At 36.0% G+C, this 17,286-nt stretch overlaps 1 protein-coding gene across 4 annotated transcripts in view; it reads left to right on the forward strand.

Annotated features, from left to right (window-relative positions):
- Positions 1-17,286, forward strand: part of LOC149947882 (rhotekin-2-like) — a 39,784-nt gene that overhangs the window by 7,359 nt on the left and 15,139 nt on the right. The window contains exons 1-2 of one of the 4 annotated variants that reach the window (XM_090171979.1): positions 8,763-8,841; positions 8,876-9,063. The exons of 2 other annotated variants lie outside the window; for them this stretch is intronic. In XM_090171979.1, the coding sequence (XP_090028105.1) occupies positions 8,980-9,063 (84 nt within the window). In that variant the 5' untranslated portion in view covers positions 8,763-8,841; positions 8,876-8,979. Of the gene's footprint in view, positions 1-7,365; positions 7,519-8,762; positions 8,842-8,875; positions 9,064-17,286 lie in introns of those variants that run through there. One more of the 4 variants, XM_090171978.1, reaches the window with a different exon arrangement.

A 17,286-nucleotide genomic window follows, 5' to 3' on the forward strand; every position in this document is an offset into this window, starting at 1 on the left:
GATTTTGTTGAAACTCAGGGGTTAGTTACACCTTATGGTAATTTGAAAATTGCCAAAGGGAAAAGTTGCAATGGGCTTTAGTTTTCCCATGGCAACCGAAAATGTTTTTGATCTCTCAAAACCAAAAAAACTCCATTTAAAAAAGCATGGGATTTTCTCGGTTTCCCAGGGTACTTAATTACTAAATTTGAAAAAATTAAATTTTCAAAACTTACCCAAAAAGATGAATTTGACCTATTTTGGGTAAAATTGATCAATTATTTTGGCTAAAATTGATCAATTTTGGTTAAATTTTAACAAAATTTGGGTAACCGAGAAAATCCCATGCTTTTTTAAATGGAGAGATCAAAACATTTTCGGTTGCCATAGGAAAACTAAAGCCCATTGCAACTTTTCCCTTTGGCAATTTTCATTCTACCATAAGGTCTAAATAACCCCCGAGTTTCAACAAAATCGGTGATAACCACCTCGGGTAGTCTCCTTGTTAGCGTCAATAGATTCCAGCATTGCTATCTTGGCTATAGAGAGAGTCACTAATATAACCAAGGCTTATCCACATTTTAACTCCCTTTAAATTTAAATGTTGCTTGGTTTATCGACATGTGTGTCCCCCTCCCCTTTTCCTTCTTCCCCGGTTGACCCCACGTAGCTTTTTTCTAGGAACCTTGGGTTGACCCTAGTTTTCCGTTAGTTCCTAACTCGGCCGCCAGAGCGCACATTTAACAATAACCCGAGGCAAATATTCGGAAACGGGTCGTCCTTGTGTGAAGTACATTAATTAGTCCATGGAAGGACTAGTACGATTTGGTATTTGCCCTTGCCCTTCTGGTCGCGTGTTTTTTAAACTGTCGCTACAAAAAATAGCTCTAAAATTTATACAAACGCCGGCGTACGCCGCCGCCGCCGCCGGTCATTTTGGCCACGTCGAAGACGCCGCCGCCGTAGGCCTAAACGCCGGTGTAAGCCGCCGCCGCCGGTATATTTTGTGTCAAATGCCGCCGCCGACCCAAATCAGATCGGCGCCGGCCTCTACATACGCATTCGGAAATTAAACCAAAATTGCAAACGTCGGTGATGGTTGAGTTATGTTTGCCAATTTCCGCTTTTTCGTTTCGCCCCGACAAAATATATATTTTCGGTTATAATGGATTTCTTGGGAGAACCGGAATGGTAGTTTTACCGGCACTTGGACCCGCTTGCGTCGACCAGAGAGTGAGGAACCGTCATTGCAAGAAATGGCTCGTTCCGGCATGCCAAATCCGGAGGAAATTCGGAGCACATACATTTCATTAGAATGTTCGCGTCCAAAGAGCGGGGAACAATCAACAGCCTCGAGCGTGTCCCTGTACCGTTGCCAACCAGCCTTAGAGATATACCAACGCGGCGGAGTAGCTAAGTACTGGAAGGCTAGAAAGCCAAAGTTCAAGCGGAAAAGGTTTCCTGGAAATATAGTTTGTGCTACATTTGCTTTAAAAATTACTTTGAATTTTTGAATAGATTACGGCAAATGAAACTGGCGTCGAAAATATAAAGGACTAATGAAAACTCTAGTTTTGACAAGGCTTAAAACTGTATGTCACAGGCAGGGCCGGCGGATCGTGTTAATCTCGGGTGGGTAGTCAGAAGAAGGGGGGGGGGCGGATTTATTGGGTTATCCTACATAAAAAGATAGGCCTATATAATACTAATTAAGAGAAATTGATAGAGGTAAAAACTACAAAAATTTAGTATTATTCAAATTTATTATTACATAGTATTAATTGCGCAATGCAAAAACTGTACTGCGCTTTGCATTTTCGGAAATGAACTGATTCAACAATTTTTCCAAATATTTTGACGCGTGATTTCATGTAGCTATTAAAATTCATATGGCTACGTGTAACGATGTTTGAAGGATCTGAGTACTAATATTTAAACTCAATTATATAGAAAGGTAGAGACAACGTTATAAAACGTAGTACTGACAACTGTGGGTACTTTTACTACCCCAATTTGTGGTAGAAGACTTTGTTCCTTAAAATTAGGCACCGATTATTTAAATTACAATTATTTAAAAAATAAATGGAGACTTTATGGCTTTGGTGTCAAATAAGCAGTTTAGGGAGAATCAGTTATTTATTTTTTGAACACTTACATTAGAGCCCACTACTAACCAAATAATCAACTCATTATCATATATGTAATATACATTTAGTATCGTTTACCTTCTAAAATTTATAGTGTATGCATATGCACTTATAATTCCTACTTCACAACGGGAGGTAGCTAATAACTATTTTATATAAATGTTTGATACAAAGAGACTAATGACGACAAACATTAACGTTTAAATACACTTATGAAAATTATGCTTTTGTCATTTTATGTATTTTTAAATTTTGATTTTGATGATTTACTTTAATCTATTTCAATCGGGGCAGTGCCGCGTCCATAGTTTTCAACAGCACCGATATTTAAAGCATGAGATAAAGATAGTGTTGTATTTAACTTTTGCATCACTTCCCGATAGAAGTCAGTCTTTACCGTATTTTCAGAAATAGAAAGGGGATGGACGCGAAGGAAATGAAAAGACTTGTCAAAGGTCTATGCTTAAGTTGTGATTTGCCCTTTTGGGAAGACTGCATTTTACTATTCACGCTTGTCTCATTAGAATTAAAAACTAATATTTAATAACCTATTTTACAAATTTACTTCTGCAGTTTTTATACTGAATGAATTAACTTAATCAAGGAGGGGATAGGAAAAATACGTAGTCCCTGGAAAATTGTGGAAACCTAGCTATTCTGTGACAATGGCCGTGGCTCTATCCCCATAGTACCGACTTTGATGACATCAATTCCGGGTGGGTAAAATACCCACCCGGAATTTCCCGGGTGGGTACTTCTACCCACCATACCCACATTATCCGCCGGCCCTGGTCACAGGGTTCATACAAACATGGAAATCAGTGAAAACCTGTAAATATCAGTGAAATTTATTTTACGCAAAAAAGTCGGGGAAATATCAGGAAAAATTAAAATTTTCCTGAAAAATCAGGGAAGTCAGGGAAAATAATTAAGAAAACTCCAAATTATGTGCAATTTGTTTTAGTATTACTGAAATTATTACTTAGTATTGAATTCATACGTTCAATTTTGACTATATTAGATTAGAAAGTTAACAGTAATGCTTTTAACATTTTGGAGACCCCTATTGTTTTAAAAAGTACACCTGGAAAATATTCAAAACTACCCTGGTGAACCTGGAAATATCAGGGAAAATGGTTTTTGAAATATTGTATGAACCGTGTGTCAATTCTCTAAAGAAAATTAATCAAGGAATGTTTCCAACCTCTGATTGGCTAAACCGGAATCTTTTGTTTCACGTCTACATTTGATATTGTACGCGAACTCGGAGTACACTGTCGTACCTCTGACTGTGCTAATAAAAGTTCGTGAACACTTTAAAATCCGTACCTTTAACAGTACTAAGTACACGAACTCGGTGTACAGGTCATCCGAGAGTGACTTACCCCTCGATTGTATGACCAATTAACAAATGGCAAGAAATTGATTTGAGGCATAATCTTTCAGTTGTTATAACCATTGAACATTTTTTAATGGCCTAACGGTGTCAGGCAAATACTCAAACACCAAACATTAAAAATTGAGTTGAAAGTTAAATATTTAAAACCACACGGAACCAACATAGCGCAAAAACATAGAAAAAATATAAAAGTAAAACGACAAAACAAACACCGAGGGGGAGCACCCGGAAAGCGGAGACAATAGTAGATTTTATAAAATAAAAAGTGGTCTTGCCCAACTTGTTAAAATGTTGCTCTTACGTCACAAGACCCAGCTTTATTTGTGTATTCTTCGCACGAGCGATTTGCACGCGCTCTAGAAAAAGCTGTATTCCTCGCGACTGTAGCGCGCGCTAGTAGGCTTGTCAAAGTAAGAGACTGTGACGTAAGAGCAACATTTCAACAAGAAGGCCACGTTACTTTATAAAAAGAACTTTTTATTGTTGCGTCCAGTCTTTTTCGTAGTAAAACGTCATCGATACGTCACGCATCATAAGAAAATAATAGGAAGGGAGCCAAAATCCAATAAGGAGTCCAAAGTGGAACTGTTCTGGGACATTATACCAGCGGTTCCCAAAAGGTGCTCCTCGGAACACTGGGGCTCCGTGGAACGGTCATAGGGGTTCCGAGAATTCGCACCGCGGCCATCTTTGTTTGTGTCAAGAGTCTTTTAAGATAAGTAAAAAAAATTAGTTGGGGTTCCGCCAGAATTAGGTGGATAATTTAGGGTTCCATAACAAAAACAAATTGGGAACCGCTGCATTATGCAATGGTCGTATAATCAGAAGAGGAACAGAGACAATAAACGCTCATTATAACGACCTTACCCGCAACCCAACATCATGGGGTCTGAGAATCACAAATCACATCCCCTTCTAGTGGTCAAACTAGGTTCGTAATAATATTTTTACCCCCTTCCACGTTGCCACATCGGGGCCCCCGAATATGAGACTTCTTCGGAGGCGTATAGTGCCAGAGTACCAATAGCTTCAGAGTGAACTTTCTAATTCATCGTGATAATTATAAACGAAAGCCTCGAGATGAGCTCCATGAAGCCGCTGGATCATCAGGCAGAGCGCATCAGAGAATCGAAGCGTCAAATAGTAGAGATAATATCGTCATAAATATAATAAGCCAAGACACTGAGCAACCAACTCCGCGCGAGAGATGGACAAGTCAGAAGCGCGACGAAAACTTAAGCAACCGTCCAAAATGGGGATCACACACGAGCCATCGGGGTACGCGTGGCCACCAGTACTGTGGTAGAGACTCCCTGGCCACGGTCCAATCATATACAGTCATCGAAAAGACGACTAAACAAAAGATAACTTCGGACTGATAAGAAATCCGAGATGGAACCAGATAAGTATAAACCTGACAACCCGCGTAAGATATATTTGGTTATCAACATCCCGCAGACCGCAACGAAAACCACACTGAAAAGAATTACGCTTGTTAGAGGACTCGAGCCCTAATTAGATGATCGAATAACTAACTTGTCAAGAACGGAGAGCAAACCCAGGTTCTCAGCAGGCTTAAGAAAAGCAAGTACCACTTTCACCTTCCAACTAGAGGAATACAGGCGGACCTTCAAGACAGATATTAAAAAGAGGAAAGCTTCTTAATTGATCCTTCGAGAGAAGATTCCGAAACGGTAGAGCCATAACGAAATCCTCACCGGGGTACGTCAAGTTGGTAAGATTTCTTGTGATCTCGCGAACTTGACGGTTTTTAAAACCGGAAGTAAGTGCGATTGACGTCAGAGATTAGTAAGATCGCTTTAGAGGTAGTTTTAAATAAGAATTCAAGATGGCGTCGAATGGCGGTGAATTATTTAACATAAACCTCAAAGACGATGATACGGGAATAATTTATAAATTTAAATTTCCTGCCGAAGAATTTAAGCGAATTTTGAATGGTAAATATTTCTTAATTGTTCTTCGAAGCTTTTATAATATGAAAGCAACATTTCGGCGTACTATTTATGAAATACCATTTGATGACAAGGCTTAATGAATTACTTTCTACATCCATGCTCTGACACAGCCGCCATTTTGTTTGGGACCTCGCGATCTTTTCAACTTGACGCAAAACTCGCAAAATCCGATAATAAGAATTTTTCTTGCTAGACCGTTTCCTATAATAAGGAAAATATCTTCTCCACTTGACGTACCCCAGGAGCCGTGTTCATCAGCCTATAGCAAGAGCTAATTCCGATAAGGTTAAAAGAAACTTCGAACTCTACACGGTAGACGACACTAGCTCACCGTCCTGAGCGGGACCGAAGTTTGAATAACGGAACTTGCTCCGAAATCAACGAACTTGGCGTCAAAAAAACCAGGATAAAAGATGATAAAGTTGACGAAAAAATGGGCGAAGTGCGTGACGAGCCGTACACTTGGCGAGAGCCATAAGACCAAGAGCCAAGATCGGATCCGAATCCTGGTATGGGCTCCTATTCCATAAACAATCGAAATTCACAAAGAACTCACTAGAGTTTCGAAATTCGAGAACTTTGCAAATTAAATTCTGCAAAAATATCGATTGAACCCAAAATCTTTTTTTTGTTATAGTAGATGGGACAATACACTCCACTAACCGCTATGCGATTAATCAGGGGCAGGGTTCATACAAACATGGAAATCAGTGAAAACCTGGAAATATCAGTGAAATTTATTTAAAGCAAAAAGGTCAGGGAAATATCAGGGAAAATGAAAATTTTCCTGAAAAATCAGGGAAAATAATTATCAGAACTCCAAATTATGTGCAATTTGTTCAGTATTACTGAAATTATTACTTACGTCGTTAGTATTGAATTCATACGTTCAATCTTGACTATATTAGATTAGAAAGTGTAACAGTAATGCTTTTAACATTTTGGAGACCCCTATTGTTTTAAAAAGTACACCTGGAAAATATTCAAAACTACCCTGGTGAACCTGGAAATATCAGGGAAAATGGTTTTTGAAATATTGTATGAACCCTGCAGGGGTGAGATATGTGTAAAGGCCACAGGCCAACGGGGGGATACTTGGGGATAGGGACGTAAGCGTGAAAACCACCCGTTGGGGGATTGGTGGTCGTCCTCACAAGGCCGAACCCAAAATCTGTACAAAATTTCGAAGTGAAACCCGACATGGTAGTTAGGGGGACGGATTATAGCGTCCCACAGATCCGATATCAGTGCGTATGCATTCGGAACAGCGACACAAAATTTAACCCAAATTTGCATTTTATACCCATTAAAGGGAGTATTAAGTGTTAGGACCAACGAATTTCGCATTTCGAACACCAAGTTCAACAGAAACTAAGGTTGATTAGCGCTAATTACGTTAAAAACTAGTTCTAACGTGTATATTAGCGGGCGATATTTCGATGTTTACCCGCTACTCCCTCTAAATAATGACTATATGTTTGATATTTTTATTTGCTAAATACTCATTACAATTACCGTTATATCGGTATATATTTTTTTGCCAATTGGTCATTTTAGATTTCCTCTTCTATTTCGGGTTGAAAATCCTGAATTAATTATCCTTCTAAATCGCGCTGTTTAAAAATTCGTAGACCATCTCCGTGTTCTTTTTACGGTTATTCAATATTGTGTCGCTTTTCTGTTCCTTGAACTTTCCCTGATTTCTCTAGGCAAAGGTGACGCGGCCAGGAGGCACTGCTGCGAGTTATATTTCGAATCCGCGAGCGTTTTCCTCACGATACATCACGGCTCGTTTTAATCTGCCCGTATAATCCGCTCTTTTGAAAGAGAGAGGAAAAAAAAAGATGGACTTTTTTATTATTAAAAAAGTATATTTTGAAGGAAAATATTTCTTGTTTTCTTCTCGGGGGGGATTATGCCGTTCTGTTCTTCGAGAAGAGGCCCTAAGTTGTATTTCGCCAGTTTTTTCGGCTTAACTGGCGGCTATTCATCCACGAGGTATTGCCAGAAAATGAAGGTGAGCTTTTTTACCGTAATATTAAATCCAATTCTTATATGGGAGTTTGTTAGGTTTTAATCGTATTTATGAGAATTTGATAATTACCGTACCTTACGTGGACGAAATTTTAATTATTTCGACGGTTTTTACTAGGCACTTCTACGTTTAATGTTCGTTACTTGGGTGCGCTAAACTAACTTATAAATCGTTGGCTTGGTTTCATAAAGTCGTAACTCTAACGTAATCTAAGTTAGAGTTACGACGTTATTAAACCAAGCCAACGAAATGCAGATTAAATTAAGCATTTTAAATTTTTTAATTATCATAAATTAAAAACTTAATTTATTGTAAAAATGGTAAAAATTTTAGCGAGGTTAATTTTTAGGTTTTTATAATAATAACGTAACTATAAATATCTTGTTTATTTTCTAATATTTCCTTCAAATTTTGGAATCAATAAATTAAGGTTGAAATACAAATAATCGAAAGATAATGATTTAAATAAATATTAATTAAATTAATTAGGTAATAAAATGGAAACTGGGTGAAGTCCATAAATCCTTTAAGACTTTTCACCCAGATTTCCAGTTTAAATAGAAACCTAGTAGTCAATGCCATCCATTCGTATTTAGTTCTAAATTAACATATTGAAATATTCGCGTGGTACGGAAATGAGAATATATAGTTTCATCTTTTGGGTTACATAATTATAATACGAGGTCCCTATTTCCTCAAAATGATATCTCTATTTTCAATTGACGGGGCCATTTTTCCAAAACAGGTACGAATTATCTCCGTAAAAGTAACCCTTTAGTCGAGTTACCTTTTGTAAAGACTAAAGTGACATTTAACCTGGTAGGAAGTCTCCGCGAAAAATCTCTCGAGAACGAAACAATGAAAGACGTTTAAGGCGATTTATTTTTATCTCGGCTATATAATGAACTGTAATAATCGAGTAATTGTAAATGCTATCTTTAGTCCGAAATCTTCCTCGAAGCCCGGAGGTAACTTGTTCGCGTGCTGTCTTCGCAAAGACGCGCTCATTGTCTCCGCGGGCTGATTAGTCTTATCTTTGCATCGCGGCTTAAAGGGAAAGCGTAAATTTAATTTTTTGCTCCAGTTTCCCCCCCTCAAGGGAGGAATTATTTCGCGCGAGAGACTCGGCTCGTGCCAGAGTGCATTGGCTCGTAACGGACAAGAGTCCCGATGTGGAAAAGAGTCGTAAAAAAGGATTATATCTCTTTTCGGGGTATTTGGCCATTTTAATTCGCAGTCGTCCGTCGTACGATACGTTTGCTCCGTGCATATATCGTCGCGTTTCTAGCTTTACATTCGTAAGGCCTAGTTAAAGATACCGCGTATCGCTTACCAGCACTGACGGGAGATACCGCGTACCGTTTACCAGCACTGACGAAATGTATTCACGATATGTGTAACGATAAACTATAACATCGCGTCAAAAAATATCCGAACATCAAGATGGACGTTGTGTCGAGTTACATGCAGCGATATATCTTTGCTATTTGGGGTAGAACGGTTCATTTTTGCCATATCAATATGCAGGTATATGTTGTTTTAGACTTTTTTTAATTTATTTGGTCGTCTCGACACTAGTATTATTATAAAGTTTAAGGGTCAAAGATTTTCGGCTTTTACGTGAACTTTCGTAATGTATACTCGGAATTAGGTTAATGGGGTTTTTTTTAATGATTTCTTGGTCTGCCGATTTTTGCGAGTTTTATCCAGGTAATTAATGCTATGTATCTAATTGCTTTCAAGGTCGTTTCGCATTTTTGCCGATTGTAGTATAAAATTGTACATGTAAAATATTGGGGTTGAAAACGTATAATTCGTGTTTGTCCACTCAAGTGTCAGATATATGTTTCATTTAATATACCGTTAATATTATTTAGTATTAATAAAATACTAGTTTTTTGAGCGAACGAAGATAATAATAATAATAATAATTGAAAAAAAAAGAAAAAAATTAATTTTAAAAATCACTTTAATGAAATTAACTCAGTTGACTTTTCGGAAATTGATCCTGGTTAATTTATAAGAGCCAATGAATTAATCTTCCAAAATTTTAATGTAAAAATGTGACCAATAGAATAACTGAAAAGAAAATGTGAAATTGTAAATATGCACTCCTGAAACTTCAAATATCTGTAACACCCCAACTGTAAATAAAAGACATCATAACCTGAAAAAAAAATAAAAAAAAAATAATAATAATAATAATATTTCTGCCTGTCAGAAATTGAATTGAATAAATGTTTGAAGTTTCAAAGTAGCTGACGCGACCGAGATGATAAGATTTTGGTGCAAATTGTGGTGTATTTTGTAGCTAAACCCCCTATAGTCTTTGGAAGTATAACCACGAATAAAATAAATAATTCAGCGTCATCCAATAGTCAAAATCAACAAACCACAATTTCGATTTATACTAAAAAAATCGACAAAACTGACAAAACATTAGCTCGGTCTTTAAGTTGCATTGTAGATTCAACTAGATCCTAGTACAGGGTTGCCACAGTACCTGGAAAACCCGAAATTCTTGGAAAAGTCAGGGAATTTGAATATGGGTATAAAAATCAGGGAAAAGTCAGGGAATTATAAAAATTAGTCTAAAATTCAGGGAAATGTCAGGGAATTTAATATCGGTTGCAAATAGGAAACTTTTACTAAAATATAGGTTAAAAAATACAAAATAAGTCGGGGAAAATCTCCAGAGATGGTCAGGGAATTGATTGTGGAAAAACTGTCGCAACCCTGTAGTATTATCATATATAACTCCTATACGTAATAAATAAAATATATATTTAAAGACCTAAAAAAATTAATTTTTTAGTCACTAATATAATGTGTCTACTGCCCCGATAACCGAACTTAGAGGAGTAACACGAAATAAAAAGTAAAATTTTGAAATTCCGGGGAATCTAATTTAGTAGTGTAAAACCAGTTAGGTTGTCTTTTCCGTGGCAAGAAGTGCCGGGTTTCATTCCCAACTTAACTTGTCGCACTGGCTGAAATCCTGAAAACAAATCTTGGGCATTTTCGTGTATAAAACAGTGTTTGTAACTTTAAACACTGAGAGAAAGCGCCAGGTGAACTTACCCTGTGAAATGTTCTGTGATGATGATGATAACACCTTTCATCGTACTGGTACAATTTTCGTAATATTTTCTTTTAAACATAACCCAGAAAAGGTCATAATTTTACGCGTAAATTGATTTTCTCAAATACAAACAACCAGTGGCGTAAATAGCGCCCCCGCAGACTCCGCGGCGCGGGCGGGGGGGGGGGGGGCGGAGTTCCTAGTTACGCCACTGCAAACAACCCCAAAATTTCCAAATTTTACGCAGTCAAACATGCGTGTTCTTTTGTTAAATATGAGCAACCCACAAAATGTTTCACATTTATTTTTTAACATAAGAAGTCAACCCACAAAGTGTTCTACGCCTACAAGTATCACGCGTATTTTTTAATATAAACAGTTTAACCCACATTTTTTTTAATATAAATAACCCAAAATGTTTTACGCTTACAAGTATCACGCGTATTTTTTAATATAAACAGTTAAACCCACAATTTTTTTTTAATATAAATAACCCAAAATGTTTTACGCCTACAAGTATCACGCGTATTTTTTAATATAAACAGTTAAACCCACAATTTTTTTTAATATAAATAACCCAAAATGTTTTACGCTTACAAGTATCACGCGTATTTTTTAATATAAACAGTTAAACCCACAATTTTTTTTTAATATAAATAACCCAAAATGTTTTACGCCTACAAGTATCACGCGTATTTTTTAATATAAACAGTTAAACCCACAATTTTTTTTTAATATAAATAACCCAAAATGTTTTACGCCTACAAGTATCACGCGTATTTTTTAATATAAACAGTTAAACCCACAATTTTTTTTTAATATAAATAACCCAAAATGTTTTACGCCTACAAGTATCACGCGTATTTTTTAATATAAACAGTTCAACCCACAATTTTTTTTTAATATAAATAACCCAAAATGTTTTACGCCTACAAGTATCACGCGTATTTTTTAATATACAGTCAAACCCTCAAAATATTTTACGCCTACAACATCACGCGTATTTTTTAATATAAACAACCCACAAATTGTTTACGCCTACAAGTATCACGCGTATTTTTTAATATAAACAGTTAAACCCACAAAATGTTAATGACTTTAAGCATCGCGTAATTATTTTAAATATTAACAACACAATGTTTTACGTCTTCAAGCATCGCGTAATTTTTTAAACAACCCTTAATGTCTTTATGGAACGCATTCAAACATCGCGTAAAGTTTAAATATAAACCACCCCTAAAATGTCTAAATTTGCCTCGTTCAAAACATCGCGTAAAATAGTTTCGACAAAGGAAAAGTGCTCGACCCCTTTGATTGAAAACCAACCCATATAGATTTTTCGCAATTACTGCAATCTTTATTTTTAGTTACTGGCTACGTTCAAAAAATGTCGAACCAGTTTTTTTACTACCGTCATAAATTTTACGCTGAAAAATAATTTCTTTCTCGACTTCGTCCGCGGCGCCGTTGAAGTTTTCAACTTCTAAAATCCAAACAAAATATCAGACGACCCAATTTTTCCTCATCTTGGATATCGTATATTTCGAGGAAAAGATCACCAGCTTCTCGCCTTATTTATATCACATCGATGATTACAAATACCGTAAACTACCTATTTTAAAAAAATTCAACGATCTTTGACAATAGCACCACGATAAAGCGTCCCCCCTAAGGTCAATCCCAGATATATATATATATATATATAGTTTTAAAGAAATTCGATAGTGTTGTTTTGAGTTGTAGATAAGTTTCTCTTGAAGGGCCACTGAAGCGTATGAAAATTCTGGACGAATTTCAGCAAGCTGTTCCCGTTTTTGTGATAGCAGATACGACCAATCAAAGTCCTATTTCCGAAATTGAATTCATTCTGTCCCTTTAAGGAATACTAATACAATTTGGTTTTTATTATAATTATAATTTATTATAGTATATTAACTTTCAATTTGTATAATCCATGTTAAACCATGGTTTAAACTAGTGCTCGGATTTCGATTAATTTTTATCCATGAATAAAATAAGCTCGGCGATATTTATTTAAATAACCAATAGTTGAATAAAAATTGTAAAATGTTTAAATAATCGAAAGTGAATAAGCCTATTATTTAAATAAAACAAACAATTAAAATAAATGCCACTTTTATTCAAATAAATGCTTGGTTGCGTAAAAAAACAATTAAATAAGTTGAAATGATATTGTTTTTAGCAACGTTTTTTAAATAATTCGGAAAATTTGTGGATAATGAATAAACAATTCCGAGCACTAGTTTAAACCAAGTGTTTTTTTAAACGTTTTTTAACTTTGCTACTTTTAACTCTAAATTATTCCCAATTATTTGTTCATTTTCTTACCAAAACACTACGAAACAAAAATGTCTTCTTGGCCAAAATATTTGTACATAATCGAAACTAAAACTTCGTTTTAAGAGAGATTTTGTAATATGGAAAACGTACAACAACTCATTTTAAAGCGATACTACTGTTCTATAGTTGATTATTGGCTAATAATAGAGTAGGCACGGATAAAGTATCTAAACTTGTGTGTTTTTGTTTTAAGTCTGTAACAAAGATCTTAAAGAGAGTCAAAGAAGTGTAGTCCTAGAAAATAGAAGTAATTTTTTAATCTGTGCATATTTGGTACTTCAATTAAACTCAAATTCAATTTTAGTTAATTAAGAACAGTATGCATTGTTAAAAAGAATTAACATAAGCGAAAAAAAAAACAGTTTAAAAGTAATGTAAAATTGTAAACCAGTGTTTTAAAATAACCTGGCTAAAACCAAAAAACTGTTATTTTGGTTGTTTTTTTTTTAAACAGGTTTTTTCCCAACCCTGAATATGAATATAATTTTAATATACCCGTACTAATTATTTATAATAATTTTGATCTCGGTTGTGCTTTGCATTGCTCTAGCTTTTTGTCCTTTGAGATTAGAGTTAAAGCTCGCACCCGAAAACGTGTAAGAGGAACTTGTACGAGTGTAGACCTACTTTTAAAGCCTGCACATCCTACAAGTTCCCCTGTCTATTTCACGGCTTGTTCTTTCGCGATACCTTTGCGCTATTTTAATACCTATTGCTTTAATAAGAGTATAATTTATATTCTTAATTTAACTAGCAATTTTCTTAAGTTTTTTAACATTTGGAAATTTAAAGGAAATAAAAAATAAATATTATTGACGCAATCAAATTTGTGGAAAAAATATTTTAAATTTGGGTTTTTATTTTGGGAATTTCTATTGAAGTTATGAAAATTATGAGGTGGACTAACGTAGTTGATAAGTTGGGCAGAAGGCTGTCCCTTAGTTGAAAAAAAAACTCGTATTAACACTCAAATATTCATTATAAATGTTGTAATTTTATTTATTTTGAACTTTAATATTACTTCCGTTATTTCGAATTCAAAATAGATGACATAAGCCGCGTTCACACTACGCACTTTGGAAACGTTTTGAAACGGTTTTGAAAGATCAAATTCAAAGTCAACTGTATTAATAGCCATACGATAAATACATTCGTCACCAAAATTTTACAATTCCATCTTTAGAAACCGTTTTAAAACGTTTCCAAAATGTCTAGTGTGAACGCGGCTTATAAAAATTCTGATATCGGTAACGCTAGACCAATAAATTTAATTTCGAAAAATTTCCAAATTACTAGTTTTAGAGAAACAGCAAAAATAATAACTATTTTTTCATAATATTTACCATAAAAAACAAATCGAAAACGAAACCTAATTTTGGTTTTCGTATATTATTATTGGGTTTATATAATTTTTGAGACGGGCAAATTGGCAATCGCTCATTTTCGCCGGCCACTTTGCCAAGTGTGAACTTAATAAATTAACCGTATATTCCGAACCTTCGCGAAAAGGGGAAAACTTGAACCGAAATTTTCCAGTTGAAAGAACTGGCTAATATATATTTGTAAAAAAATCAGCCCAGAAATACGATGCTCCAGAAAATGTCCCTTTTTTCGAGAACGATATTTCCTCATTGCTCGTATTTACTTCTTTCGTTTCTGGCCTGTTATTTGTTTATTGGCTTTAGACGTGACTTTCTTTGTAACCCATTTCGACGGCCGCCCCTGTACCCGTCAATTTGTGGTCGAGCCCGAAATTTGCCCCTGTAACTGTCTGCCATTGAAATTTATTGACAATAGGCCAGTTTTTTCGTAGCGTTTTCCATAACAGCGAGGGGCCTACCTTCTTCGATTTCGAAAAGAAAGTGGAGCTGGTTTATGGAATTTTTCGAGTATGTTTGTCACTATGAAACGACCATTAGGCCCTGTTTCGCGACGCAAATTGGAGGCTGACCAGGTAGCCCTTATACAGGGTTCATACAGATCTGGAAAACCTATGGAATTTTTCGAGTATGTTTGTCACTATGAAACGACCAGTACGCCCTGTTTCGCGACGCAAATTGGAGGCTGACTTTGCGTGTTACCAGGTAGCCCTTATACAGGGTTCATACAGATCTGGAAAACCGGGAAATATCAGGGAAATTCCCATTAGTAAAAATCAGGGAAATTTATGAGGGTTCAGAGTACAAATTTACATCAACAATAATTTATTCTTAAGATTTGCCTCGTATAATATGGAACAAATTTAGTTTTAATGTCAATCATGAAATTAGTGACCCCTATACCTCTTCATTAAAAAATTGGTTAAGCTAACAATGACTATAGCACATTTATTGGGGTTCTTAAAAAAATGTATGCTGGAAAAATCGGGAAAATATCAATGGAAAAACCTAGAAATATCAAAGAATTTGATTAGCCAATATTTGTATGAACCCTGTTATGTTGCCGTTAATTCTCGACGTTTATTATTTTTTACAAGTCTGTTATCGCTAAATGGTAGAGCTAGAACCGAAAGTTAGTGGGTATACCCTCCAAAAGGGTGTACTTTTTACGAGCAAATAACAAATCGGATCCTTATTAAAAAAAAATTACTGCAATTATTCCGAATTATTCAAAAGAAATATAATAAAACAATGATAAATATTCTGTTGGGGAATAATGATGGTTAAGCGATAAAGACCAAAGTGTGTGAGTCTAGCGGAAGATAAATACCGCGTCAAATGCATAATGTTTCAACCTCCATAATTGAAAATATTCAATTTGAAAATAATTTTTTTCCAAAACATTGTTAAATCGAAAATATCATGGTCAATATCTCGGAAACTTACTCAGCTTAACTTATTTATTATGGACAAAAGAACTAAGTCTAAATTCCTGGGTTCGTTGGCGGGGAGCTAAGGAAATCGAAATTTCGCGAATGAGAACGAAATTGCACCAAGGATATTATTTTTTCGCGCTGTTTAAAATCCTCCTTGGGAAACTAACTTGCGACTTGTAGAAGAAAACATAGTTCCAAATCCGTCCCACCTACATGTCCACCTGGAAGCAACAAACACAGCACCCCTCACAAGGAGAACGCAACCCGTCAAAAGTCGTGGATTTTCTTGCGTCATTGGTTAGACGCTTAAGCGCCTGCTGCCGTCGGAAAGGGGAAATTCGGAAATTGTCTCCCCCCCTGACCATAAAACGTTCAGTGTAAAGGCTCGTCCAATGAAATTTGTACACAACACTGCCTTAGCGCGTTTAATGGCTAGCTGCGTTCTCCTTGTGTTTGCTGCTCCTAGATGTCCACTTGCGTTGCCCTTCAAGTTAAAAACCAGTGAATAAGAACACTTGAAGCAACATAAAGCGGCTAGTGTTGTTATTCTGGCATAATTCACCGCGAATGTAGAACCTTAGAAGTTGGAATTTTCATAATAGTGAAAGTGTTTCTATGCTAAAGATAAAACAAAATGAAGGTACCCATCTTTTGTACGTTATGTTACAAACGTTAAACGCGTGTTAAACCATAACACTTCTGCTGTAAATAACAATTTCCATAGTACTATAGTGCGAATTTTTAATGATGTAGTTTTATCGACAGATACGGTGAAAGTACAATATGATATTGTTGAGCTATGAGTATTCTTTTTTAATTTCTCAGCAGTACATTACTGCTTCAATGGTTATAATCATTGACTATTTTTACCACAGTCGAGAAGTTAACATTGACATTCATTATCGTATTATTGTCATTTCAACAGTATTATCGCCAAAGATTGAGACCCCTCTAACCCCCGTTGTCAGAAAACACGAAATCTGTAATTTTCTAAATATTTTTGTCTGTTCTCGAATTCGGCGGGGTTCTTTGTCAACTTTGTCGCGACGTCTTGTTTCCGGGTTACCAAGCCCTATTTTTGCACGTGTGCAAACGATTTTTTTTCACATTAGGTTTCACAATGCGTTTGTATTTCGAATTTGAAAGCTGGGCTGAAGCGAAAGCGGTACCGGCAGATACGTTTCCTACAAAGCAGGAGGGGCTCCGCGAAATTGATTGCGTATTGCGATGGAGCTGTTTGCCGGCTAAGACCAAGCGCTCACTGCTCTTCGTAACGTCTCCGTCCTACTTTTCACAAGCCTTTGCTTCGTAACGGAGACAATGCCTTGTGGAAGGCAGGACGGGTACGAAACGGAGAGCCAGTGGGCGCCTAGCCATGGCTTGAGCCAACGAAATAAACTCTTATCTCTGCGAACTCGTAAAGAGCTTTTGCTTTTCGACTTTCTTACTTGGTCCAATAAACGCTCATTAGAGATAGTTGCTTGTTAACGAC

This window comes from Leiobunum rupestre, chromosome 4 (genome assembly GCF_980474605.1).
Source record: "Leiobunum rupestre chromosome 4, qqLeiRupe1.1.hap1, whole genome shotgun sequence".
NCBI lineage: Eukaryota > Metazoa > Arthropoda > Arachnida > Opiliones > Sclerosomatidae > Leiobunum > Leiobunum rupestre.